Source organism: Canis lupus, chromosome 20 (assembly GCF_011100685.1).
Source record: "Canis lupus familiaris isolate Mischka breed German Shepherd chromosome 20, alternate assembly UU_Cfam_GSD_1.0, whole genome shotgun sequence".
NCBI lineage: Eukaryota > Metazoa > Chordata > Mammalia > Carnivora > Canidae > Canis > Canis lupus.
The window spans coordinates 36,216,978-36,242,567 of NC_049241.1; the positions used below are offsets into that span (position 1 = coordinate 36,216,978).

General features: G+C 42.1%; 1 protein-coding gene across 10 annotated transcripts in view; it reads right to left on the minus strand.

The window, feature by feature from the left end:
• The window catches only part of CACNA2D3 (calcium voltage-gated channel auxiliary subunit alpha2delta 3), a 946,725-nt gene that overhangs the window by 828,290 nt on the left and 92,845 nt on the right, over positions 1–25,590 (minus strand). For 9 of the 10 annotated variants that reach the window (XR_005374880.1, XM_038566132.1, XM_038566133.1 and 6 more), the window contains one exon: positions 4,529–4,610. Coding sequence is in view for 1 of the 10 variants with exons in the window: in XM_038566127.1 (XP_038422055.1) it covers positions 4,529–4,610; positions 5,325–5,446 (204 nt within the window). In the remaining 9 variants the exon portion in view is untranslated. Of the gene's footprint in view, positions 1–4,528; positions 4,611–5,324; positions 5,447–25,590 lie in introns of those variants that run through there. The other variant, XM_038566127.1, reaches the window with a different exon arrangement.

A 25,590-nucleotide genomic window follows, 5' to 3' on the forward strand; every position in this document is an offset into this window, starting at 1 on the left:
AATCTAGCAACAGAGGCTGCAGCAGCTCCTAATGAGAGAAGAAGCAAAGCAGAAATATATCTGGCAGCAAAGAAATTTTGAGAGGAAGAAAAAGAAATGAACAAAAGGAGCTCACACAAAAATTTAGCGAAGCCATACAAAAAGAACTTTATCTGGTCGGCAAGGGACCCTGTGTGAGTTTACAAATGCAACAGTTAGATACACGTGTGGGTAAGATGCATCACTGAATTCCAACTGGTTCACCCTGTTCCGCTAATGTCCTGGTGACTGGGATAATGAGACCAATAAACTGTCCTGCAAGACTGAAAACTTTCATTTTTGAGATTTCAAGACTTTCAAAAATAAACTGCCAAAGAAAAGTCCAGGAATTGAAGTGGTGGTGCTGTGAATTAAAGCGTTGGCCATTGGCGGCGTAGGTTGAATGCATTAATCTTGTAGAATGACAAATAACCGTGTTTACTCAAAAATGTTCAGCGAAGTAGCGCCTCCCCTAGAAAAGCAATCTGTAGAGTGTCAGGCTTCCTACAGGCAGCACAGCACTGCTACCCAATTCCTGATAAGTGAATACTCCTATTTAATTATTTAAAGGTCCATCGATTTCCACATTGATGAAAAGTCATAATTATCAAAATGGGTTAAAGAACCCACCTTTTACTTTGCTGACTCTGTCTTGTGGAAAGAGACATCACATTTATGTATTAAAGCTGCCCTCTCAATAAATAGTTGATAACGCAAAAACCTGGTTGTGCATTCCAAGAAGTGCATGTTTGGTACGTGATGCATGAGGCATCCAAGGTAAATGTCCATTATTTTCCTAGCGCTGATGGCAGAGACACACACAACCTGTATTTCCGCTGTGTATTTATCATCACGATTCTGGAAAATGTAATTGGAACCCTTCATTCCCATAAACAGAGCAATCTCTGAATGCGGTACTAAATAGAATGAAAAACCCAGCTTCTACACCAAATTCTTCCTAAGGAGGATGGAAACGAGAACCACGCCACTTTAATATCTTGTATTGTGAGTGCTCGAGGCGTGGAACCCAGGAGTTAACAGCCTAGGTTACAGGACCTACTGGAATGCTGGGCGCTGAATCCCAAAAGAGAGGTAATAAAACCGTGTCTCCCCCGAAGCACCCAAACAATGTGCATTATCTGAGGAAAATGAAGCAAGCAAGAGGCAGCTGAATACTGGCATGAATATGTCAAATAGGAAAGTTAATTAAAAGTTGAAGTGAATTGAAACCTCTGCAATTTCTGCCAGCTATGGAAGGCAGGCAGGTGGGGTACAGACCCACAGCAGCGAGGCAGCACTTCCCTTTGAGGGGCCGTTGTTCTGTAACAACCTCTCGAGATCTACTTGGAGTCCAACATACAAGTCTCATGTTCTTCCACACTGTCCTGAAAGCACAAGCACGCAAGTTTGCAAAAACACGCTCACGGTGTTCTACAAACTCAAAAATATCCTCTTTTAAAGAAACTAATAGGTTGCTATTCCTGTACTCAGCAAAGACAAAAAGGAGGAAAAAAAAAAAATAGGGAAAGTCTGGCAGAGAATACCTAACATATTATCATAAGCTAAAATAGTGAAAGCCGTGGTATTAAACACAGAAACAATTGGGGAAATACTCTTCTTTTTGAAGCCATGACAATGAGGTACATTGTTAAACACTTGTATTTATGTTGATGAAGTCAGGGATAATTCTGCTAGCTCAAATTATATTATCTAATAAAAACCTTACCAAAAATGGCAGTTTTCCCAGTCTCCAAACACCTTAAAATAAACAGCCAATTGTTATTTGACTTCGACTCACAATACCTGTTTTGTAAAGTTTTTGCCTTGGTGCAGAAATTACTAAAATCCCCATTCTAAAAATGAACATACTACATTAATTCACAACATGAAGTGTCAACCAGAGAAACTATACAGAATATGTAAAATTGTACAGTGGTATACAGTATGCCTACTTAACTGAAAATCAAATTTAAATGTCCGTGCCTTGAAAGTGTAATTACAGTCTGTTATGCAACATGGTATTGTCACCTTTGAGTCCCTTCAGTACAGTGTTAACTTCATTTTTTTTTCAGCCCAGCTTTTTTTTTTTTTTAAACTCAGTTTGAGAGTATCTTAATTGTTAAGGAGGCAGTGATGTGATGGAAGGATGCATAGAGTTTTGACTTAGAGGAGTCTTTCCTCATGCAAATGGCCCGAAACCTGAAAACAAGCGAGAGAGAAAAGCAACTGTCTGCCTCCCGGCTTTTCCAGATGATGTTATGCCTCCAACACTCTGAGCACCTTAGATCTTTTCTTATACTTTCATATGCTCTGAACTGTCTAAATCAATGGTTTTTTGCTAATTTAAAAAATGCTGTCGTATTTGGAGGCAATGGACCAAGATGGCCAAAAGGTACCTACAAAAGTGCTCCCCAAGTTGTCTGACACGCTCTAGCCATGATTCATGGAAGTCCTTGCCTATCAAGCCAAAGCCATAGGTGTCTCAGGACTCCATGGCAGATGACTGCATTCGAAATGCAAGAGCAGGTATCTACCCTGGAACCTAATGCTGAGCAACAGCCCACCTTCCCCTTGCATCAGATTACAAAATGCCAGGCAACAGCAAGGAATGACAACAAAGCCATAAACAGCTGGAAATAATTACACAATTGTCAAGCTGCAAACATGACAAAAGCAAAGCTAGGCTGGTGAATTCAGTATCAGAAAGGATGCTGATGAGAAGGTAAGAGAAGCATTCTAGCTGTTTCCAATTTGCTATTATACAGTAGCCAATAATATGGCTGATGGGGTTTTGTGCAGTGTGTGTGTGTTTGTGTGTTCGAGCGTGTGTGCTAACTTCAGAGAGAAAGAAAAAGCTTTTCTCCTGTGCTCCTACAAAATGTGAGATAAAAGATATGTAAGCACAACCAAAAAAAAACACTCACAGGCTCTGAAGGGATACTTTCAGAGTTGCTACAACTCAACTACAACATGCAGATGAAAAATATTTCCTTAAAGTCATACAAAATGTTCTCTTCTTTAAAAGCATAAGGAAAATACACAAGGATGCAATACAAGCAGCGCAACAGTCCAAAACTCTTCACGTAAAACATCTGACACGCAGGCGAAATGCCAAAGCAGGATACAGACTGGTCCAGATTCAAAGAATACTAGCAGGAGAAGCAATTCCTACAAACTGACAGGTGGCTCACAGGTATATAGATTATCATTTTTCATAAAGGCACACCACAGCCTCAAGTTTTTTATCAACTGCCTGTAATTCAACGAAATCCTTCCCCAAGTAAGGGAGCTGAGCAAACAATCCTTCCACAGTTTCAAAGAGTATGGCTATTGGCGATTTTTAAGAATATCTTCCCTCGTTCCATTGTGGGCTGATGCCTTATTACGATATTTGGATTTCATGTGACAAACTGTTTCATATAATGTCCCCAAAAACGCTACTCTCTGAAGTGGAATGCCATAAATAAAATACGTACTTGGTTACCAGGCAGCATGCATAACACATATGTTACATTGGCCCAAAAAGCACATTTAAAAATGCTTAAAAGTTAACTTGACAATTTAATCTGTACCCATTTTCAGAGAATTATCCCCTAAAGGCCAATTTTATTTTCTACCTTTGAGAGAATACTTAGATTGGTCCCGTTGATTTGTTAACTTGGGATTCTTTTAACCCCTGTCATCTCTCCTCCCAGTCTATTTTCTTTTTCTTTTTCTTTCTTTTTTCTCGGAGGGGAGGGCAAAGTACCATATATCTCACAAGGTAATTTTAAGCATAATGCTGCCTGTTTGAATTAAAATTGATGCAGCTTCTGATAAAAGCCTAATAATCAATTCTCCATTCTCATTACTCTCCGGAATTATATGGACGCAGACCAATTTCTTAAGTTTGTGGACTGGACTACTCTCCTAGGTTATTACCCGGCAGTGCAGCTGAGTGGAAAGATAACCACATTCATTCTCCTTATCTGTAATGATGTAATGCATCCCAGCCCTGGGTCTAGATGATTGGGGAATAATGGGATTGTACAACGGCAGGGATGACAAACAATAGTGCAGCGTCTTTCTCAGAGACGCTGAACCCCCCCAGTCTCCAACGCAGGCAAGGTGAAAGACATCATAAAGCAGGTACTGAGGCTGCCCCTTGGAGGAAGTTAGCATTTTTTTGGCCAGAGAAGCATCTGTTCTCACACAGTAACGGCAACAGCGGCACTAGAAGGAGAGAGCCATGCAAACACACTCAGTTTCCGAGCCCCGGCCAGGACAGTGCCAGTGAGGATCCTGCTTTTTTCTTTGTGTTTGGAATCAAGTGTCATCTAAAAATAACCAGTTGGTGGGGAGAAATCACCGCACGGTGCACTGCCAAGAAACGAGGGGGATCAGAGACACCCCTGATAACTGATGCTGCTCGGGGTTCACGTTTGTTTGGAAAACTAAATCTGCCTCCATTTTCTGTGCTGGGGGAAAAAAAAAAAAAAATCATCGCTTCCTGCCACCACAGAAACCTTACCTTTTGCAGGAGCTGGGAGCCGGAGTACTTAGCGGCAATGGATTTTATCTCCCCACCAAAAGCCGAGGCCCAGAGCTTCACCCTACAGGGAGAAAGGGCACAGGAACAAATGTAAGACCCGTGTCATCGGCAACACGCTCGCACACACGGGGCTGTGGCTGGAGGAGCCGGGCGACAGAGCATTGGAGGGAAAAAAAAAAAAAAGATAGCAAAAGCGCCTGGGTAGAAACTGCCAGCACCAAACTGCAGAGCGCAACGCGGGAGGGGGCCCGAGGGGGTCACAAGTTCCAAATGCGCAAAGTCTCCCGAGCTCCCTGAACACACCACCGGGTTCCAGGTGAATAATTGTCGGAGGACTTGACCACCCAAGCTGGCCATCACCTGGCAAATACTGGTCGGAAGAAACCCCCCCATCCCCCCACCCCCCCAAAAAAAGAAGTGAGATGATGGCAAGACAGAAAGAGAGAGTAAATAAGCGGCCCGTGGAAGTTGGATTCGGTAAACAGGCTCCAAAGTTGGCGCCGTCACTTGCGGGGAGCCCGTGCAGGTGTCCGCGGGCGACCCAGGAGGCGGCAAGGGCAGCCCCGCGCAGCCTCGCCGGCCCCCGCGCGCGTCCCGGGCCGGCGGCAGGTGCGAGGGCGAGGGCCAGGGCGAGGGCCAGGGCCGGGGCCGGGGCGAGGGCGAGGCCGGCGCCCGCCGCGGGTCCGCCCGGGCCGCACCTGCAGGCGCCCCAACTTGGGCGAGGCGGGCGGGCGGCGGGGTCCCCTCCCCGGGCGGCGCAGGCGCCGGCACTTACACGGAGAGCGGGATCTGCTGCTCCGAGCGCGCCGCGGCCCCCAGCGCCGCGTAGAGAAGCGCGGCGGCGAGGAGCGCCCGGGGCCCCCGGGACGCGCGCCGCGGCCAGCCCGGCCCGGCCATGCTGGGCTCCTCCGACACAGCGGCGGCCGCGGGGAGCTGCGCCGGGCGGCGGCGAGCGCGCTGGGCTGCCGGCTCCGCGCCGCCCCGCCTGCCTCTCGCGCGCCGGGCTCACTTGGGGAGCAGAAAAGGGAGCGGGGGGCGGGGGAGGGCGGGAGGCGGAGGGAGGGAGCGAGCGAGGGCGGGCGGCGGGCGGCGGGCGGCGGGGGAGGGGGAGGGGGAGGGGGAGGGGGAGGGGAGCGAGCCGCGCCTCGCGCTCGGCGGCCCCGGGGAGTCCGGCGGGAGGCGCCGCGCGGGCGGGGACTGACTCGCAAACTCCGGTGTCCTTGGCGGCGGCCCCGCCCGGCCACTGCGGCCGCCGACTTCTGGGCAACTCCGCAGTCCGCCGCCGCGGGCCGGGCAGCGGGGGGCGCACGCGGGGAGGGGGCGCGCGGGGGGCGCACGCGGGGAGGGGCGCGCGGGGCCGGCGGGGGAGGCCAAAGTCTGCGGAAGGGGCGGCGGGGAGGCTGCTGCGTGGCCGCCCCTCCGGCCGCCGCGCCCGACTCGGGGAGGCGCGCAGGGCGGCGCTGGCGCTCGGGCCGGGGCTCGGAGCCCGGGGTGCGCGCGACTGCGGCGGCGGCGGCGGCGGCGGCCGGGCCCTGCGGCCCCGCGCAGTCCCGAGGTCCCGGGGAGGCCCGGAGGGGAGGCCCCCCGCGGGGCCGGGGAACCCGAGAGGCGGAGCGAGCCCGGGAAGCCCCGGGGCCCCCCGCGCGCCCCGACCTGGCGGCTGGTCGGAGCCCCCCCGGCCCGCGCGCGGCGTCTGGGGTGCGACTGCGAACTTTGCGGGGCCCTCCGCGCCGGCCCGCAGCGAGGACGGCCCGAGGGAGGCTGAGTCATCCTCGCCCCGAGCGCACCTCGAGGGGCCCCGGCGAGCCGCGGGGTCTCCGGCGCGTCCAGCCGCTGTGCGCGCCTCCCCACCCCCCCGCCCCGGGCGTGCGCTCCGGCCTCGGCGACCTGGGGCGGCGGGCAGCCCGCGAGGCCGGCCCCCCCGCGCCGTGGCCCCTGGAAAGAACTATGCCCGCGGGCGCTAGGCTTCCTCGGACGCGGCCGTGCGGGCCCGGAGGCCCGGGCTCTCCGCGCTCCCACCGGGGCTCGGCGCCCGACACAGGCCCCACCGGGGAGACGCCAGGTGCGTCCCCGCCCACGGGCAGCGTCTACAGTCTCCACGGATGACTAACCGGTTATAATGAATTCTCCGCTTCTGTGCACACCTCCGGTCATTGGAAGCGTGCTAGCCGTTCCAAACCGAGCCGAGCGTGGCCTGACCCCGGGGCAAGGGGTCCCGATGGCTTTGCTGCCCAGAGTGGGGGCTGGCAGAAAATTAGGTCTCCTGGAGCTTTCTTTCTAAATGAATGAATGGGTGAATGAGGGAGGGAAGGAGGGAAGCATCCTCGTCCTCATCCGCAAAGCGCCAGTCCCTTACCTATATGGTGTCTATAGAATAGCCCTTCGTGCATTCACTCACTCATTCATCCGGTGAATTGTCAAGCATCTGTGTGATGGGATATATGCTGGAGACCCAGTAGCCAACAAATGACACCTGCCTCATGGAGTGGATATCTAGCCAGGGAGACAGGCTGTATTCAAAAAGCCATAACATGGTCAATACATAATGATGAACTTTGACAAGAGGTCAAGGACAGTGCATATGAAGAAAAAAGTGCCTGTAGCATCCATAGTATTGTTTTCCCTATTAGCTGATAGGGAAATTGAGGCACAGCAAAATTGTACAGCTTAGTCAAAGATGAGCAACCTCTGGACTGCTGGACTGTATTGAAGGTCACTTGAACACCGAGGTCACGATGACATTTTATAAAGTCATTACGCTCTGTCACCCTGAACGTCACAGGCATTCTGGGCAACTGGAATGTAACCAGGAGGAGAACCCTGGCACAGGGAATCACAGTCCCAGGAGGTGACATCTTAGCATTTATAACCTTGGATCGCCTTATTTATGATGACAAGAACCACTGTAAACAGCATGATGCATCATATGTTTAAGATGAATCCCACTAAACACTTCTTACTCTGTCAAAAATAAAAATATTTAAACTATTTGATACCAAGAAATTCGGAGCCCAAAGCATCAGAAATATTTGGGGTTTGTGAACCACATCAGGATAAGGGACCAGAAGCACCTTGCTACAGTATACCAAGCGCAATATCGGGCACTGGGTCCTACTTGCCATTCTCACCCAAAAGCCTGTATTTCAACACCCGGCTCTCAGTTGAAGCATTGAATCCAGCCAAATGAACCTTCCACTGGCAAACTTGCATGCTCTGTCCCATCAGCTGGGGATGCTGTATTTGTCCTACAACGAGGAGCTGCTGTAGGGCTTTGAACGGAAATCAAACATGGTGAAATGTTTCGGAAATGTTCACCTGCTCCTGGTCTATGGAATGGACTCCAGAGGAGATCCCACAGCAGTAGTTCTCAGGGCAGGAGAGGACATTGCTGCAGAGGCATAGTGAACATTTGGGACTTTCCTCTTTGTCACAATGACTTGGAATTCTACTGGCATTTAGTAGACAGAGGGAGGGAGGATGGTCCCACACAAGGAAGAATTGTCCTGTGTCCCACAGGACTTTCAAATGACCCACTGGACATTCAGGTAGGAGAAAAACCTGGTCATCATTATCTGAATCTAGAACTTAAACCCATTTTATATAAGAATACAAAGGAGTTTTTGCATAGATTTTACAAGCACTGAATTTTCCAGAAATGCAACTGCTGTGTAAATAAAGAGAAGGTTGTCCTCAGTTTCATTTAGCACCTTAACCACAGGCTTTTGTTTGTTTGCTTGCTTGTTTTACCATTTTGGGAAATCATTTCTCCAATGGCAGCTGTGCTCATAGGTCCTGAGTCACCAACAGAGCACATCTGTATTGGTCAGCTTTTGAGTGTGGCATTCACAGTCTGCATATAGGTGCAAACTTCTAATGAATTCATAACATCTCGCAGTGTAATCTTGCATGAGTGTTTCATGTAGTGAACTCTCTTGTTTTATTATAAATTACTTTTATTTCTCTTTGCTATTACCAGATAAATCATCATATTGATTTTTAAAAATTCTTAGTATGTTATATTGTCTCAGAATTTCATATGAGGATGGTAAAGAGGGTGTTGGGTCTAACTGGGTAAAGATCTACTGCTTCAGATCAGGAAGAGACACGGGCTAAAAGGTTGTGATGTTACCCGTAGGGATATAACACCCTGAAGGTGCAGATTGACAAGTGCTTTAACCTCTGACCTGGCAGTCCCTTTTATAGGAATTTATCTTATAGTTAGTAAACTGCATACATATATAGTTATTCATTACTGCATTATCTCTAAAAGCAGAAGACTGGAACTGGAAAAAACCGAACTGGCTATTAGTACACGATTAGTTAAGCAGGCATCCACACAATGGGGTATTATGCAACTATTTAAAGAACAAGGATACTTTCTACATATGGTTGTGAAAAATATATATGTATGTATATATATTATTTTTTAAAGCAAGATTCATAAGAGTGTGTATGGCATGCTACTTTTGTGTAAGAAAGGGAGAAAATGACACATTTTTATTTGCTTAAAAAATGGAAAATACACAGGAAACTATGAATAGTTGTTACTTGTTGGGGGGATTAGGAGGAACAGGTAGATGGGGACAGGACTGAAAGTGAAACATTTCACAATGTATCACTTTAAATCATTTTTACTTTTGAGCCTTGTAAATGTATTACTTATTCAAAATAGGAAGAAGCAGTAAGACTGCAAATAGGTCCTGTAACAGTTTTGATACTGGGGCCTAAACTAGGATAGAGGGAATGGTCATTGGAATGAAATGTGAGACACGGTTCAAGTCCTTGGTCCCCTACAGAATGGATCTCAAACCCTCAGTGGTTCCGGTTCAGTAAGTTCCAGTTGGGGCAGGAGGTAGAGGGGGGGTCTTTCTTTCTAATAAACCCCTCCAAGGATTCTGATGCCACTGGCCACGGACCACTTTTTGCAAGCACGAGGCTTCTCTTACATGAAGTGTCATAGAGCCTGGTGACATTATAGACTTTAGGGCCAAACAAAAGTAGGTCCAGGTCACGGCTCTGCCTCACACTACCTGTGAGAATTGAGCATGTTGCCTGTCCTCTCTGAGCCAGCCTTTTCTCAACTGCAAAAAGACAGGCAACAGAGCCAAGTTCACACAGACATGAGGAGGGTGAAATGGGGAGTACAGCTCAGTATTCAACAAAGGTTGGTTGCTACTTTCATTCTGCAGACACAGCAAGTATTCCCATACCTGGACTGTTGCTCTGCTTTCACTGTGCCTCAGAGTGTCAAAGCCACAGAGCCTCTGGCTGAAGCACAGCTTCCTGCTCACCATTTACCACACGCACAGAGCCCATCTCTCCATCCCAACACACTGCCTGGCCCAGACCTCTCTCGTCCCCTAAACTCGTGACTGACTCCTAATAAGATATCCCTTCTCCTCTTGCCCCCTTCAAATACATTCCTTCTTCCTCCTATAGCCAGAGCTCTCTCTTTAAAAACAAAAATCAGGGTGCCTGGGTGGCTCAGTGGGTTAAGGATCTGCCTTCAGCTCAGGTCAGGCTCCCCGGGTTTTGGAATCAGGCCCCACTGGGGCTCCCTGCTCTGAGGGGAGCCTGCCTCTCCCTCTGCCAATCCCCCTGCTTATGCTCTCTCGCTTGTGCACTGTCAAATACATAAATAAAATACTTTAAAACATTTTTAAACAAAAATCAGACCACAAGAATTCTCCTGCTCCAAATCCTCTAGTGGTTTCTGTTTTAAATTAAAATGCCAACTCTTAACCAAGGCACCCAAAGGCCCTTGACTGGTGCCCTAATCAGCCTCACTTCCCCCTCCCACCCTCTCCCCACCATTCACTCTGCTCCTACCTGTCTCCTTGGAATTACTGGGAAATGCTGAGCTTGGTCCCACCTTGGGCCTCTGCGTGGGCTTTGCCCTCTGCCTGGATCACTTTCCCCTGATGGCCCCAGGGCTGTTTTGTACTGTGCTCAGGCTTCCCTTCAAATATCCCTTCTGCGAGGACAACTTCCCTGACCACACCAGGTAAGAGAGAAGCACATACACACACACTCACACACACTCACACACCTATACAGTTCTGTGTTTTGACCTTTCTCCATCTTTCTTCCTGGCGGTTATCACTAACCCACAGAGTGATTTATTTGTTTACATTGTGTCTCCCCCGTGGATGGGTCATGTCCAACCCTCTGTCATTGTGACTGTAATGGCTTCAGCAAGGCCTCTGATATTACCAGGGCTCCATAAACATCAACTGAATGGCTAGAATGGATGTCAGCTTGAAATTCCTTCCTCCTAGGATCCTGTCTGTTGCCCTCTTCCTCAGGCTCCAAGCATCCACCTCACCCAAGACACAGAGTCTTTTAATAAGCACTAGATTTGCTAAGAAGCAGAGAATGGAGGGAAATGGTTTTCTGAGAATCCCTTGGTCACATCTCTGTGGGAAGACGCTGGTTGGAGAAAGAAGAGGAGCAATAAGGAAGATTTCTCAAAAACTTAAAGACACTGGGAAAACAGCATAGAGAATGCTGTTTTTTAAACAATTAGAGGAAAGAAAGTTACTTGTTATCTTCAAAATTCCATTTACCATATAACAGTGGCATAACTTCTAACCCCACAGTGCTGCTCAGGTGCAGATGGGTGCAAAGGGAACCACTGGGAGCATCGAAGAGTGTTCTGCTCTTAGGAGCAGTTGGGATAGGTCTGAAATGCAGCCCTTGGGAAAGATAATGTCTATTCGCTCTGCCAAAGCTCCCTCCAGGGAGTAGATACGAAGGCCACTTCCCCTGACATCATCCAAACTGGGTGATCCTTTCACACATTTTTAAATCTTCCACTGAAAAAGGAGGGCTATTGAGTCCCCAGCACAGAAACAGGCAATGGATGCGGTTGGGGGTGGGGGTTTACTTTGTATTAGGTGTGCTCCCACCATCCAAGAGCCATTCTTGACTCTGAGAAGGGAAGGACCTGGAAGGACCAGCAGGCCACGGAGGAGCTTACCCAAGCCTAGTGATCTTTTGGCCCCCAGATATTAGAGTCAGCTTGTCCACTCCTCCTACTCAGGGACAGGAACTGAGCTTGCAAGGCTGTGTGTTCCTCCATCCTCCCTCTCCTCCCCTGCCTATCCCCAAACCCACACCCTAGCACATTGTGAACCCTCATAGCTTTTTATTGAATAAGGTGATTCTGTATATATGTGTGTATATATATTTATAGTATATATATATATATATTATGTGTGTATACATACTATATGGTGTATAGTGTATTTTATATACAATGTATATACTACATATAATATATAGACTTTATATTTAATGTGTACACATGCACAGAATGTGCAGAATATGTCTCAGTATGAGTGTGTAACAGAAGTGTGGGTCTGTGTATGTGACTGTGAGTGCCTATATGTATACGTGATTGTATGCATAAGTATATAATTGTGATTTTGTTATGCATGTATGTGGACTGCATGCATAACTGTGCATGTGAATGCAGTAACCCTCACCTTGCAGTTGTCTTGTTTGCAAAAGGCAGTCTGTTTTATGGTAAGGCAGGTCTAGCATTCAATTGAAGGGATTCCTTTAAACCAACTCCTACCTTTGTCCCTGGAGAACAACAGCCTCATACTCACATAGCCACACTTACACACACAGTGACACAGATTTGTCAGCAACCGTTCTCTGGTCAAAAGAAGAATGTTTGTATGGAAAGAGGAGCCCTTAAATGAACAGTTGCAACATATGCCATGGCTACTATATGCCATGGCTACTATTCTGGTTTTATTTCAAATCCAAAACATCAAGCAAAATGGAGAAGAGGAAAGTGTTCACACATAACACACTTCTAATTATCTGAATCTGAAGTTGCCTGGTTTCAGAGAGGGCAGACTTGCCTTCTGGAGTTTAAGGATGTAAGAAATGTCTTTCCAGGATTGAATCCATTTCTTTGAGAATACCAAAGAAATTACAGAGTTTCCAAGTGTCCATCAAATGGGAACTGGTTAAATTAGTAGCAGTTTATCATATAATGGAATTTCATAAAGCCATTAAAAAGGTGAAGGTGACTCCTATGAACTGACATGCCCACATGGCAAGCTATCCATGATAAGCGAAAGTGTTAAACGGAAAAAAAAAAAAAACAGGTCGTAGAGCAAAATGTGTGGTATGAACCCATTTTTGTCTTTTAAAAACATAAATATAGGCAAATATATATCACTATATAGCTTCGGAGTGTGTACGCATGGAACAGACTGGAAGATCACAAGCTAAACTGTTAATGCTGGTTACCTCTAGATACTGGAAGATCACAAGCTAAACTGTTAATGCTGGTTACCTCTAGGATTGGGAAATTGTGAAACATTTGGGAAGTGAAACATTTCACTCTCTAATTTCAACATTTTGGTATTGTTTGAATCTTTATAGAAAGCATGAAGAGTAGAAGATAGTATGTCTGTAGGTGTTATTACAGGAAGCATCTGAATAAGAGATATTCCAATATGCCTTGTGTGTGATCACCTGTTTTCAGAATCACAATAAGGTAGGTGAGGAAGATCTATCAATGCTAATGAATGAGCAGGGGAAGAAAAGGTCGATCGTCAGAGCTGAGTTCCCTCTGGAGGAAGTGATATATGTCTTCTAAACTGAGAAAGATGACCGTACTTCAGCAGGTGCAGATAGTAGAGTGGCTGGGGCAGTGCCCCCCCACCCCACCTCTAAGGCAGTGCAGGCATTTGTGGCTTTCCCCTCCGTGAGTTGTTTTCACTGATAACAACTGTTCTTGAAATGCTGAATTGCAATTACGCAAATTTCTATTGCATGTTAAAACATTTGTTTCACCTGACCAGGACATAAGGTATTTAAATTCCAGGAATATCAATAATAAAAAAGGCATTGTTTTCTTATATAACTTTTATAGTAAAGATAAACATAGTATTTGAAAGTTTGCATGAAATAATCAGGTTTCAAATATATATTGTAAACGATCTATGTGAAGCCAGTTTTTGGATGATTCACCCTCGGCTTCTCATCCCAGGTTATCTTCCCCAGAACTAGTAACTCCTTCCGCTATTCAGTAAGGCTATACGTTGGAAAATAAACCAATGTTTAAATAGGATCAATACAATTAATTTATGTTGGTAAATGATCTATTTAAACACACACACATTCTGAAGGCAAATACAAATATGGATGAAATTAGCCCGTTTTTGAGTGCTCATTGTTTATAGCCCTTTCTCTCACGGACTACATCTGGTAGTAACTTCTTGTTGCGAACATAGGAACTCTAAATCCTCAGCTCATTTAAAGAATATAAAGCCCCTTCACTAGATGTACATTTCATTCAGTCATGACTTTGCATCGAAACATTTCCTATTACATGGTTTGGGAAAGGGTTGGTCATTTATCACATGAAAATAGCCCAATTACTCAAATATTCTAAGTAGTCATATACAAAGTCATTTCCATAGTATATCTTAGTAATCATGTATTTAAGGAGAAATGTTTGGAGTTAAGGACTCTGGAGACTAATCTCAAACTTACTTGAATAATTAAAATTCATTTGACAAAATTGTTTGTTAGGATGTAAATTAAAGTGACAATATCAATTAACCAAAATTTTATAAACCATTTGCACATTTTAATCTTAAGAATTTATCTTAGAGAAATAATTCATGAGCATAAAATATTTAGCTGTAAGAATATGTGTCATAATATTATCTAATAAAAGAAAGAAACCACTGAAATGCCTAAACGTTGGGTATTAATTAAATAAATAATTGTTGATTCATGTCATATTATGCTGATTTTAAAAATGATGCTAATGACACCTTAATTACCAAAAAACATGATAAGAAAAAAAAACTTATTAAACGTGTGTAGCAATCCAGTGCTACCAATGAAAACACAAACAATAAAAAGCTCTCAAAAGTATTTGTCAGTGACTGCTTTGGGTTTTTTCTCTCTTTTATATTCAATCATTTCTTTTAAATTATAGAAGCTATATGTGAACTTCAACCAGTACAGAAAAGTAATGATGAAAGAAATCTCTCTTCTCTTAAATAAAAAACAAAAATGAAAGAAACACAAAAAAATCATTGTTCCCAATTTCTATTTTTAATGATTTTTATGATTATCATTGGAACTTTAAATAGTGTATCTGTATTTCAACTTTTTTATTTGTGTAGTCATCAGCTTAGCCATTTTTACAGTGCCCTTAACATGTGCAGCTGTGACTTTAAAATACCACGGATGTGAGGGCGTGTGAAGCAGCCTGTGCCCTGGCGGAGTTTACTGTCCAAGTTTATTTGCTCTCCAACGCTGCTTTACCCAGTATCCTTGTACACACCAGGATGAAAAAGGACTTTCAAATTTATGCACTTACCCTCCCTTTTGCACTTTTTCCTCTTAAAATATGGATATTTGACAAATATGTAACAATTTTTACGTTGTCAAGGTTTATAATGTTTACGTCTTATAAGTCATTTTTCCAGGCTTTATTTACAGATTCATTATAAAAATTGCGACCCAAAAGTCACATTTACAATAACAGATGGCTATGTACTTTATTATAATCAGCCTCTGTGAAACCATGCAGGGTGTCTGGACTCACAGAGAAAACAGACTTTGGGTAGGAACATGGCTATATCAATTCAGCTTTTTTTTTCTCTCATAGAGAAATCATAAAAAAGCAACAAAATTTTTTAAAATCCACAAACTTTATTTTCATCAAAACCTAAAGACAGATGTAGTCAGCAGACTATAAAATACAAGTAAAGGCCAAAGGAGTAGAAATATTGGGAGTGTTTATGGGGTATGATATGGGTATATGTATATGGTGTTTATATGGGCATGATAAAGACCATCTACCAAAAACTATGGATAGGGGAGGTCGTGGGTGGATGGGTTAAATAGGTGATAGGTATTAGGGAGAGCTCTTGTGACAAGCTCTGGATGTTAAATGTAAGTGATAAATCACTAAATTCTACTCCTAAAACTAATATTACACTATATGTTAACTAACTATAATTTAAATAAAAACTTGAAACAAAAAATAAAAAATTAAAATTAAAAAAACAACTACAGATACATACTAATGATGAAACATCAAACCACTTTTCCCTTCCATTTGGGAATAAAGCAAGAATGTCCACTCTCAACACTTCTATTTAAAATTCTACTGGCATTCTAAACCAATGCAATAAGGCAAGAAAAATAATGGAAAGAAGTAAAATTTTTGTGATTTGCATATAACTTGGTTATAAACATAAAACCCCCATAGAATATATATATATATATATATATATATATAATATGTGTATATATATATAACCAAAACTAATAGGTGAACTTAACAAGTTGACACATACAAAATCAATGTATAAAAGTCAACTGCATTTCTATATATTAATAGCAAACAAAACTGAAATTTAAAAAATAACACAAATAGTTAATAATAAATCTAAGAAAAGATGTGTAAAGCCTCTAAATGAAACATCTTGCAAAAAAAATAAAGCTTAATAAACATAATTAAATATCCATTTTCCCAAAACTGATCTCTAAGCCCAATCAAAATCCCAGAAGATATTTTAACAGAAGTTGAAAAGCTGATTCTGAAAATACAAACAAAAAGAACCTATAAAAAAAAAAAAAAAAAAAAGAACCTATAATAGGTTTTGAAAAAGGACAAAGTTAGAGAAATTATATAATCCAGTTTTTTTTTTTAAGATTTTATTTATTTATTCACGAGAGACATGCAGAGGGAGAAGCAGGCTCCATGCAGGGAGCCTGACACGGGACCTGATCCTGGGTCTCCAGGATCAGGCCCTGGCCTGAAGGCGGTGCTAAACAGCTGAGCCACCCAGGCTGCCCTATAATCCAGTTTTAAAACTTACTTTAAATGTGCAGTATCAAGACAATGCTGTATTAGTGCAGATGTAGACATAAAGATAAATAGAATAAATAGAGAGCCTGGAAATAGACCCATACTTATAAGGTCAATTGATTTTCAACAAAGATTCCATGGTAATTCAATGGTGGAAAGAAGAGTCCCTTGTACAATTGGAATCCATATGGAAAAAAATGAACCTCAGCCCTTGCATCCCACTGTACATAAGAATTAACTCAAGTGAATTATAGATAAAAGTCTAAAAACTAAAACTAAAATTTCTAAAATATAAGAAAAGCTCTATTACCCTAGTGTAGGCAAGTGAATTATAGATAAAAGTCTAAAAGCTAAAACTAAAATTTCTAAAATATAAGAAAAGCTCTATTACCCTGGTGTAGGCAGTACAGTATCCCACTGTACATAAGAATTAACTCAAGTGAATTATAGATAAAAGTCTAAAAGCTAAAACTATAATTTCTAAAATATAAGAAAAGCTCTATTACCCTGGTGTAGGCAGAGATTACTTTATGCACACAATAAACACTAACCAAAAAAGAAAAATATGATGCTTTGGACTTCATCAAAATTAAAAACACCTACTGCTTGAAAGACAACAAAATGAGAAGACAATATCTAACAAAAGTGTCTAGAATACATTTAGAATTTCTACATCTCAATATTAAGAAGATGCACAATTTACAAATGGAAAAAAGATTTGAGCAGACACTTCAAAAAATGAAGATATATGGATGGCAAAGAAAACACATGAACTAATGCTCATCCTTATCAAAAGGGAAATACAAATTTGAAACCACAATGAGAATACTACATACCCACTAGAAGAGTTAAAATTGAAAAGCCAGACAGCACTAAGTGTTGATGAAGAAGTAGAGTAACTGGAACTCTCATATACTGATGACTGTAAAAGAGTACAATCATTTTGGAAAATACTTGAACAATTCCTTATACACATAAACCTTTCCTATAGCCTAGAAATTCCTAAGTATTTACTCAAGAAAAATGAAAACATACACCTACAGCTTATAAACAAATGCTCCTAGGCCCTAATTGAAAACACCCCAAGTATCCATTAATAGGTCATTAAATACACAGATAGTGGTATATTCGTATACTGAAATACTACTCAACACTGAACATGAATTACTAAGACATGCAACAAACACCAATGAACCTCAAAAACTTTACATTTGAGTGAGAAAAGCTGGGTTTAAGAGTATATATACTCTATGAAGTCTAGAAGCAAATAAAAACTAGTCAATGGTGACAAATCCAAAATGCTTGTCCCATTGGGAAGCATTGGATAATTTTCTATAAAGTGCACAAAGATACTTTGTAGGGTGATGCAAATATACCACATTTTGTTTTGTGTGGTGTTTGCCCAACTGAATATAATTGCCAAAATTCATAAAACTGAGTACTTAAAGTCTGTGCATTTTATTACATGTAAATTATGCCTCAATAAAAACAATTATGATTATTAGATTTCTCTGTACAATATTGTTGCTCAGCAATAATACCATTGTTTTCAAGAGATGTGATAGAAGGGCACCTCAGTGGCTCAGTGGGTTAAACAGCTTCTTTCAGCTCAGGTTGTGATCTCGGGGTCTGGGACCAAGCACCAAGTTGGGCTTTCCGCTCAGGGGGAGTCTGCTTCTTCCTCTTCTTCTCTGCGATCTCCCTCACTCTCCCTCACTCTCAAATAAATAAATAAATAAATAAATAAATAAATAAATAAATCTTTAAAAAGAGAGAGAGAGAGATGTTAATGGAGTACCTTGTATTATGGTTACTCTTTTTTTTGTATTATAACTGTTTGTAACTTTATGAAATCTTCATAATGGTAATCACTTGCAATAATAGTTGTGAAACATTTAAAAATGACAACCAGCCAACGGGAAATACTTGTAACTCATCTTTCCAACAAAGGACTATTTGCCCTTATACACAAGAAATCTTAAACACTTATTTTTTTTAAAGATTTTATTTATTTATTCATGAAAGACACATAAAGAGAGAGGCAGAGATACAGGCAAAGGGAGAAGCAGGCTCCATGCAGGAGCCCAATGTGGGACTCGATCCTGGGACTCCAGGATCGAGCCCTGGGTCAAAGGCAAATGCTAAACCACTGAGCCACCCAGGTGTCCCACTTATTTTTAAAATACCCTAAGTTACCAAAGTGAAAATAGCCTCTACACTAGGAGTGAAATGTTTTTGTCACAAGTGGATTCCACTCTTGGGTGTAGCCTCTTTTCCTGTTTCTGGTTTTGTTTCCATGTCTAATGGTGTTCTGCAAAAATGGAGGGAGGAATGGGAAAAGATCAGTAACAGAGCGGGAGAAGAAAGTAAAGAAAGAAGATAGATAAGTATCTGTGCTCTGAAAAAGTACTGGGTAAAAGTATGTCAACATATTTATAACAAGGGGTGAAATTATGAGAGATTTTTTCCTTTTTGTGGATTATCTGTGTTTTTTACAATGACTGTATATTACTTTCTGCTCATTTATAGGAAATGCTATCATGCAAATGAGAACTATTTCTGGTGAAACTATTATACTTACAAGTACTTTAAATAATTTCCATGGAGTTCAATTTATGAGTTGAAATTTTATTCCTTCAACAGGCAATGCTTTTATTATTCATTTATCCCCACCCACCCACAGAACATGGATGAATTAAGAAAGCTTCATGAACTTTTACTTATAAATGCTGCATAATTTTATATTCCAAAAGCAGAGAATATCTTTGAAGTCATTTAAATCTATCTAACTTATATTTGGAGTTTTATTCTATAGTTCCATCAAAGATGGTGCTTATATTGGTTTCTTAAAATACATGTAGAAGAAAGAGGAATCCACAGAAAATTTGTTTGTCCTTTAAAAAAAGCCTTTGTATTATATTTCAAACACATATAAAAATAGAAAATTCTTTAGTGGATCTTGTGTAACCATAACCTAGATTTAACAAACATTTTGCCATATTTGCTTCATCTTTTAAAAAAATAAATTAAATGGGGGCACCTGGGTAGCTCAGTGGCTGAGCATCTGCCTTTGACTCAGGTTGTGATCCCGGGGTCCTGGAATAGAGTCCCACATCCGGCTCCCCACGGGGAGCCTGCTTCTCCCTCTGCCTATGTCTCTGCCTCTCTCTCGCATGAATAAATAAATAAAATCTTTAAAATAAGTAAATAAATAAATAATAAAAAATGAATTAAATGTTATGAAATTTCATCCTCCAATACTTCAGCATGCATTTCTTTTTTTTTTTTAAGATTTTATTTATTTATTCATGACAGACACAGAGAGAGAGAGAGGCAGAAACACAGGCAGAGGGAGAAGCAGGCTCCATGCAGGAAGCCTGATGTGGGACTCGATCCCAGGACCCCAGGATCATACCCTGGGCCAAAGGCAGGTGCTAAACCACTGAGCCACCCAGGGATCCCCTTCAGCATGCATTTCTAAAAAAATAAGGACATCTTCTTATATAACCACAAAACCATTTTCACACTTAACAAAATTAAATATAATTTCTTAATGTCATCAAACATTTAGACCACATTCATATTTACCTTATATCTCCTCAAAATGTATTTTGCAGTTATTTGTTCAAAGTAGGATCCATGTAAGGTCCACCTGATTTAAATTTAATGAATTTCTAAAATCTAGTCATTTTAAAATCTAGAATAGTTCCCATCATCACCACCACTATTTTATTTAAAGTTTTTTTATAACGTATTGACTCAAAGACATTTTTGGTCAGTTGTTCCAAAAGTGTTTTCTGGCAATCTAAACAATGGTTTGAGAAAACCACCAGAGAACTCATTGCAAAAATCATCATCTCTAAGCACAACATCAGAATCATATTTTAACATCTAAATTTTGCAAATCTTGATCTTGGAGATCAAGAAGGTAATTGGGGTGGGGGTGAGAAATGGGGTGGGGGGGAATAATATCTTGAAACTGGCATGTAAGAAGACTGATCCAGATGGGCTCATCTTTTGTTATATAAGACCTGATTTGGGGAAGAGAGCTATCTCAATTTTGGAACCTCCAAACCCGGAAGAGACTCACAATTTCCCTTCTGGCCTGGAGGAACACAAACTTAATGTAGCTTGCAGGAAGCCTGATTTCAGCTGGCTTTAACACCCCCAGAAGGAGTTACAATGTGAAAGAACAGCACTTTTCCTTTTAAGAGTCCTATCTTATCACAGACACCAGGAGTAGGAGAAACCATTTTAAGCTAATGATGTTTACAGCTAACCAGATCTGGTTGAAGCAATCTGCTGGACTTGAGTCTGCAAGTCTCATTTCTTATAAGGTCCATTTATCTTAGAATGCTCAACCACCAAAAGTACCCTGTCTTCACATTTCTCTGAATATTAAGCTAGACAATGAATTCTTCTCCCAGCTGGTTAACTATCTTTAACCCCCCCAGGCTGCTACAGTGTTGTGTGTGTTAACTCAACTGCATTACAGATTCTCTAATATTGAACAACAACAACAAAAGAGACAAATACTAAGCAGAATGAAAGGAATGTTGCTAGAAAGATTTTTACATGATACAACCAAGAAAGTCCTCCATGTACAGAAGGCAGAATTTTTAAATCATCCAATGTACAATAATTGAACATCTGTTGATGGGGTCAGACACCCATCTCTAGACTGGCCTAGAAGAGAGTGTGGCCCTCCTTGCCAGACCTGAGTCACATGCCCACCCCGGAGGTGAGAGGTAAAGTCAACAACATCCAAACCAAAATCTAAGACTGCTGAACAGAGCCTTCTGTTCAGGGAAAATTAGAGAGCAGCCACCAGCAGAAGGGGGAATGGATATTGGGCAGGTAAGAACCAACAGGTAGGCATCTATAGGCCCAAGAGTAAATGAAAGCAGGACTCTACAGACACGGAAAAGGGCTGGTCATTGGTGTATGCGCCCTCTTTCCATTCAAATGGCCCAGGTCCCTAATATTTCATAACTAACTAGTCTTGGCCCTTCTCCCAATGGCATCTCATTCTCTTAGGACTCCATCAGGTCTGTTGGCCTATTGGGCAAGATTCCTAATGTATCTCCTCTCCTAGAGAGACAAACATTATCTCTAGCTAAGTGCATTTTATAAAGTTCTTAATGGAAAGCTGTACTAGAAAGAATGTTTGGGTTCCAATCCCTGGAAACACATCAAGGTACAGCTATCTAGGGTATTGGGTCTAGCATTAGTGGGAGAAACTATTTGTTCTGAATCTGGTTTTTCTAGATCATGGGAGGCAATGTAAGAAGCAGTCATTTAATGTTTTAGAGAAAGAGGAAAAGAAAGCAGGGAGGTGTTTTTAAAGACTTTATTTTGAGGGAGGAGAGAAGTAGGGTGGGCAGGATGGTAAAGGAGGTCAAAAGGTCCAAAATTCCTATTATAAAATAAATAAGTCACATGGATATCTATACAACATGGTGACTATAGATGATAATACAATGTTGCATATTTATAAGTTGCTAAGAGAGTAAATCTTCGGAATTTTTAAAAATATTTTATTTATTTATTTGAGAGATAGAGAGCATGACTGGGGGAAGGGGCAGAGGGAGAGAGAGACTTGTAAGCGGGCTCCATGCCCAGCAGGGAGCCCAACTCGATCCCAGAACCCTGGGATCATGATGTGAGCCAAAGGCAGATGCTTAACCAACTGAGCCACCCAAGTGCCCTACTACAAGAGTAAATCTTAAAAGTTCTTATCACAAGGGAAAAAATGTAACTATGTACAATTATGTGACAGATATATTTTTTAAAAGATTGTATTTATTTATTCATGAGAGACACACAGAGAGAGAGAAAGAGAGAGAGGCAGAGACACAGGCAGAGGGAGAAGGAGGCTCCATGCAGGGAGCCCAGTGTGGGACTCGATCCCGGTTCTCCAGGATCCCGTGCTGGGCTGTTGGCTGTGCTAAACCGTTAAGCCACCCAGGCTGCCCCAATTATGTGACAGATATTTTTTTTATGTGACAGATATTAATGAGATTTACTGTAGCGATCATTTTGCAATACATAGATATTGAATCATGATGTTGTATACCTGAAACTAAAATAATGTTATATGTCGATTATATCTCAAAAAAAAACTCAATAAAAATAAAACAAAAATGTTCCAAAAAGACTTCATTTTTTAAGAACAGTTCTAGGCTTACAACAAAACTGAGAGGAAGGTACAGAGATTTCTCATATACACCCTGCCTGCCCACACGCACGGCCATCTCCATCATGTGGATCCTCCACCAGAGTGGTACATTTTTGGCCAAGAAAGAACCTATAATGACACACCATAATCACCCAAAGTCCATAGTATACCTTAGGGTTCACTTTTTTTTTTCTATTTCAACTCTTCTTAAAGCTGGAGTACGGTAAACACACAATTTATATCAGTTTCGCATATATAACACAATGATTTAACAATTCTATACATTAAAGAATGCTTACCATAAGTGTTGTTCCCATTTTCCTGGTGTTGGACATTCTACGCGTTTAAGCAAATGAGTAGTGACCTAAATCCATTATTATATCACAGACAGCATTTTCATTGCCCTAAAAAGTCTCTGTGCTCTGACCATTCGACTCCAGCGTCTTCTTTTCCTTGAACCCTCCATGGCAGAGGCAAATCTCTAAACAGACTTGCCATTCTAGTAAAAAGAGATCCCTCCCAGAGCTTTCCTAGCTCAATGAGGTTGTTCGGTTCTGCCTTAAGGGATTTTCCTCTTCTCCTCCCCTTCCGCTAGCAGCTCAGAAGAGGGAAAACTCTGTAAACACGGGTGGGCATACAAGGCAACACCGAGTTTCCTCCAGCTCCCACAGTCACTTATCAGAGCCCTCCAGTGAGGGTGACACGTGTGCTGAAAGATGCATGGCACATGTTAAAGGATAAGAAATAAAAAATAAAAAGGAAAATGAGTAATGTTAGCAAGTGAATTTATGTCTATACAAAATATCTGTAGAAACATGCCTTTCCACTTTGGAGATTCTGCTAATCCATCACCATGACACTAATGTTGCAAGAAGCAGATCCGTCAGGCGGCGGTGACCACTGCTTGTTAATAGACCACTCCATTTTCAGCAATCACACTAACAAAATCAGGACACAGCCCGGTCTTCTCGCAGGAGAAGCAAACTTGAAAATGCTTCATAATTGCTCTCCTACACACCCAGGGGGCTTGCACGCCAGGTAGTCTAGATGTAGAAAAGGAGGGGAATGTCAAGGGAACATCCCACAAGTAGATTCTTCCAGAGTCTGGCAAACATCTGGCATGGTGCCTGAACACCTGGTGCCAAGTGTACCTTTGTTTTTCACAAAGCTGTTCTCATTTTGCCTTTTCTGGGCTCTGCTCAAGGCCTGGGTGCGTAGCCTTTGCTTTTCGATTATGTAAGATGCTAAAACACACGATCTGGATCACACGGGCTAGAGCATGATTTTAAAACTGCTTACCAGCAGACACTAAGAAAGTCCTTTTGTTTTTGTTTTTAACTTTCTCATGTATTTGTGACTACACCAGAACGCTCGCTCATTGATGAGTACCTCTCGATGGTGGGAACTGTGCTTGGCATTATGGAAAAACGATATTCATAAATCATGGTCCCTGCTCTCAAATGAGAGGGAAAGGTACAATTGGCCATGTTAAATATCAGAACCTATTAAGTGTGAAACGAAAAGTACAAGCAAGGATCTATAGAAGCATAAAAAAAATGAGCTTCATATAGATCCAGAAAAACTTGAGGGAGGAGATTTTTTGGGACCCTGACTTTGAAGGATAATGAGGAGTTACTACCACATTATCATGATTTTCTTTTATTGCCCTATTTCAAAGGAAATATGTTTGCAATTAAAAAATGTACATAAGCAAAGTCCCCATAATTCTATAACTCAAGTATAACTATCACTGGTAGTACCATTTTTTTTTCTAGGAATATGGATTTCTCACACACACACACACACACACACACACACACACACACCATACAAGAAACGTGAAGTGATCATACTTCATGACTTGACCTGCAACCTGCTTAACCTACCATGTATGTATGTGTGTGTGTGCACATACACACCTAATATTACAATAGAGACTCTCTTATATGACATAATCAGAAGTACTAGCTAGTCCATCAGGAAAAAAGAAAAAAATCAGCGCACCTGGGGGGCTCAGTCAGTCAAGCACCTGACTCTTGATCTCAGCTCTGGTCTTGACCTCAGTGTCATGAGATCAGGCACTTCACTGGGCTCTACTACTTAAAAAAAAAAATCCACAAAAAACCAAAACAACAACAAAAACAATCAAAGGGAGGAATCATCAAATATAATAAAAACCAATGCCTGAAATCTTTATTTTAATTTATTTTTTTTTCTTTCTTTATTTTAATTTAAAGTCATGTGCCTTCATTCGCCATTCTTCTGGTGTATTCCTTTGGGTGTGACATCGCTGACGGAGTGCTACACCAGCATTCTTGTATAAGCCATCCTCCCAAAGCATTTGGGACAATTTCTAGTTTTAAACTCTTTACCAGGGACAAAGAATTTAGAGAAACCTTCTAGAACTTTCCAGTTCTTTTCTGGTCTTCCAGTGATCTCACCCACCTAATTCCATAGCATTTTTTAGGGGCTTACCATTTATCTAGTCATTACAAGTCAATCAATTTTATCTTGGTAGAAGAATGGACCCTCTTACATGTTTACTCTTACATCCCATTGACGTAATAGTTAAACACATACCAACATGTACATATAACAACCAGTACAATTACCTGTCGGGAGATTTGGGAGCAAATGACTCACCCAGCGGCAGTAGAAGAGGACAGGAATATTTTCGGGTTGCCAGCAGCAGAAGTGTTCGGCTGCCTGCCTAGGACTTTAGTAAGCAATTCTTACACATGGTATCTATCAAGCCCAGTAAGTTGGTTAAAGTTTATTTCTACTCTGTTTGACAACCCTCTTTCTATGTCACTGGATTCATTTTCTATTATCACTGTAACAAATTACCACAACTCAGCAGCTTAAAGCAACACCCACATTTATCTCGCAGGTTGGTAGATTAGAGTTCAACTCAGTTTTCCCTTTAGGATTTCACAAAGGTCTCACTGAAATCAAGGTGAGATTGGGCAAGCTGGGCTCTTATCCAGAAGTTCTAGAGAAGAA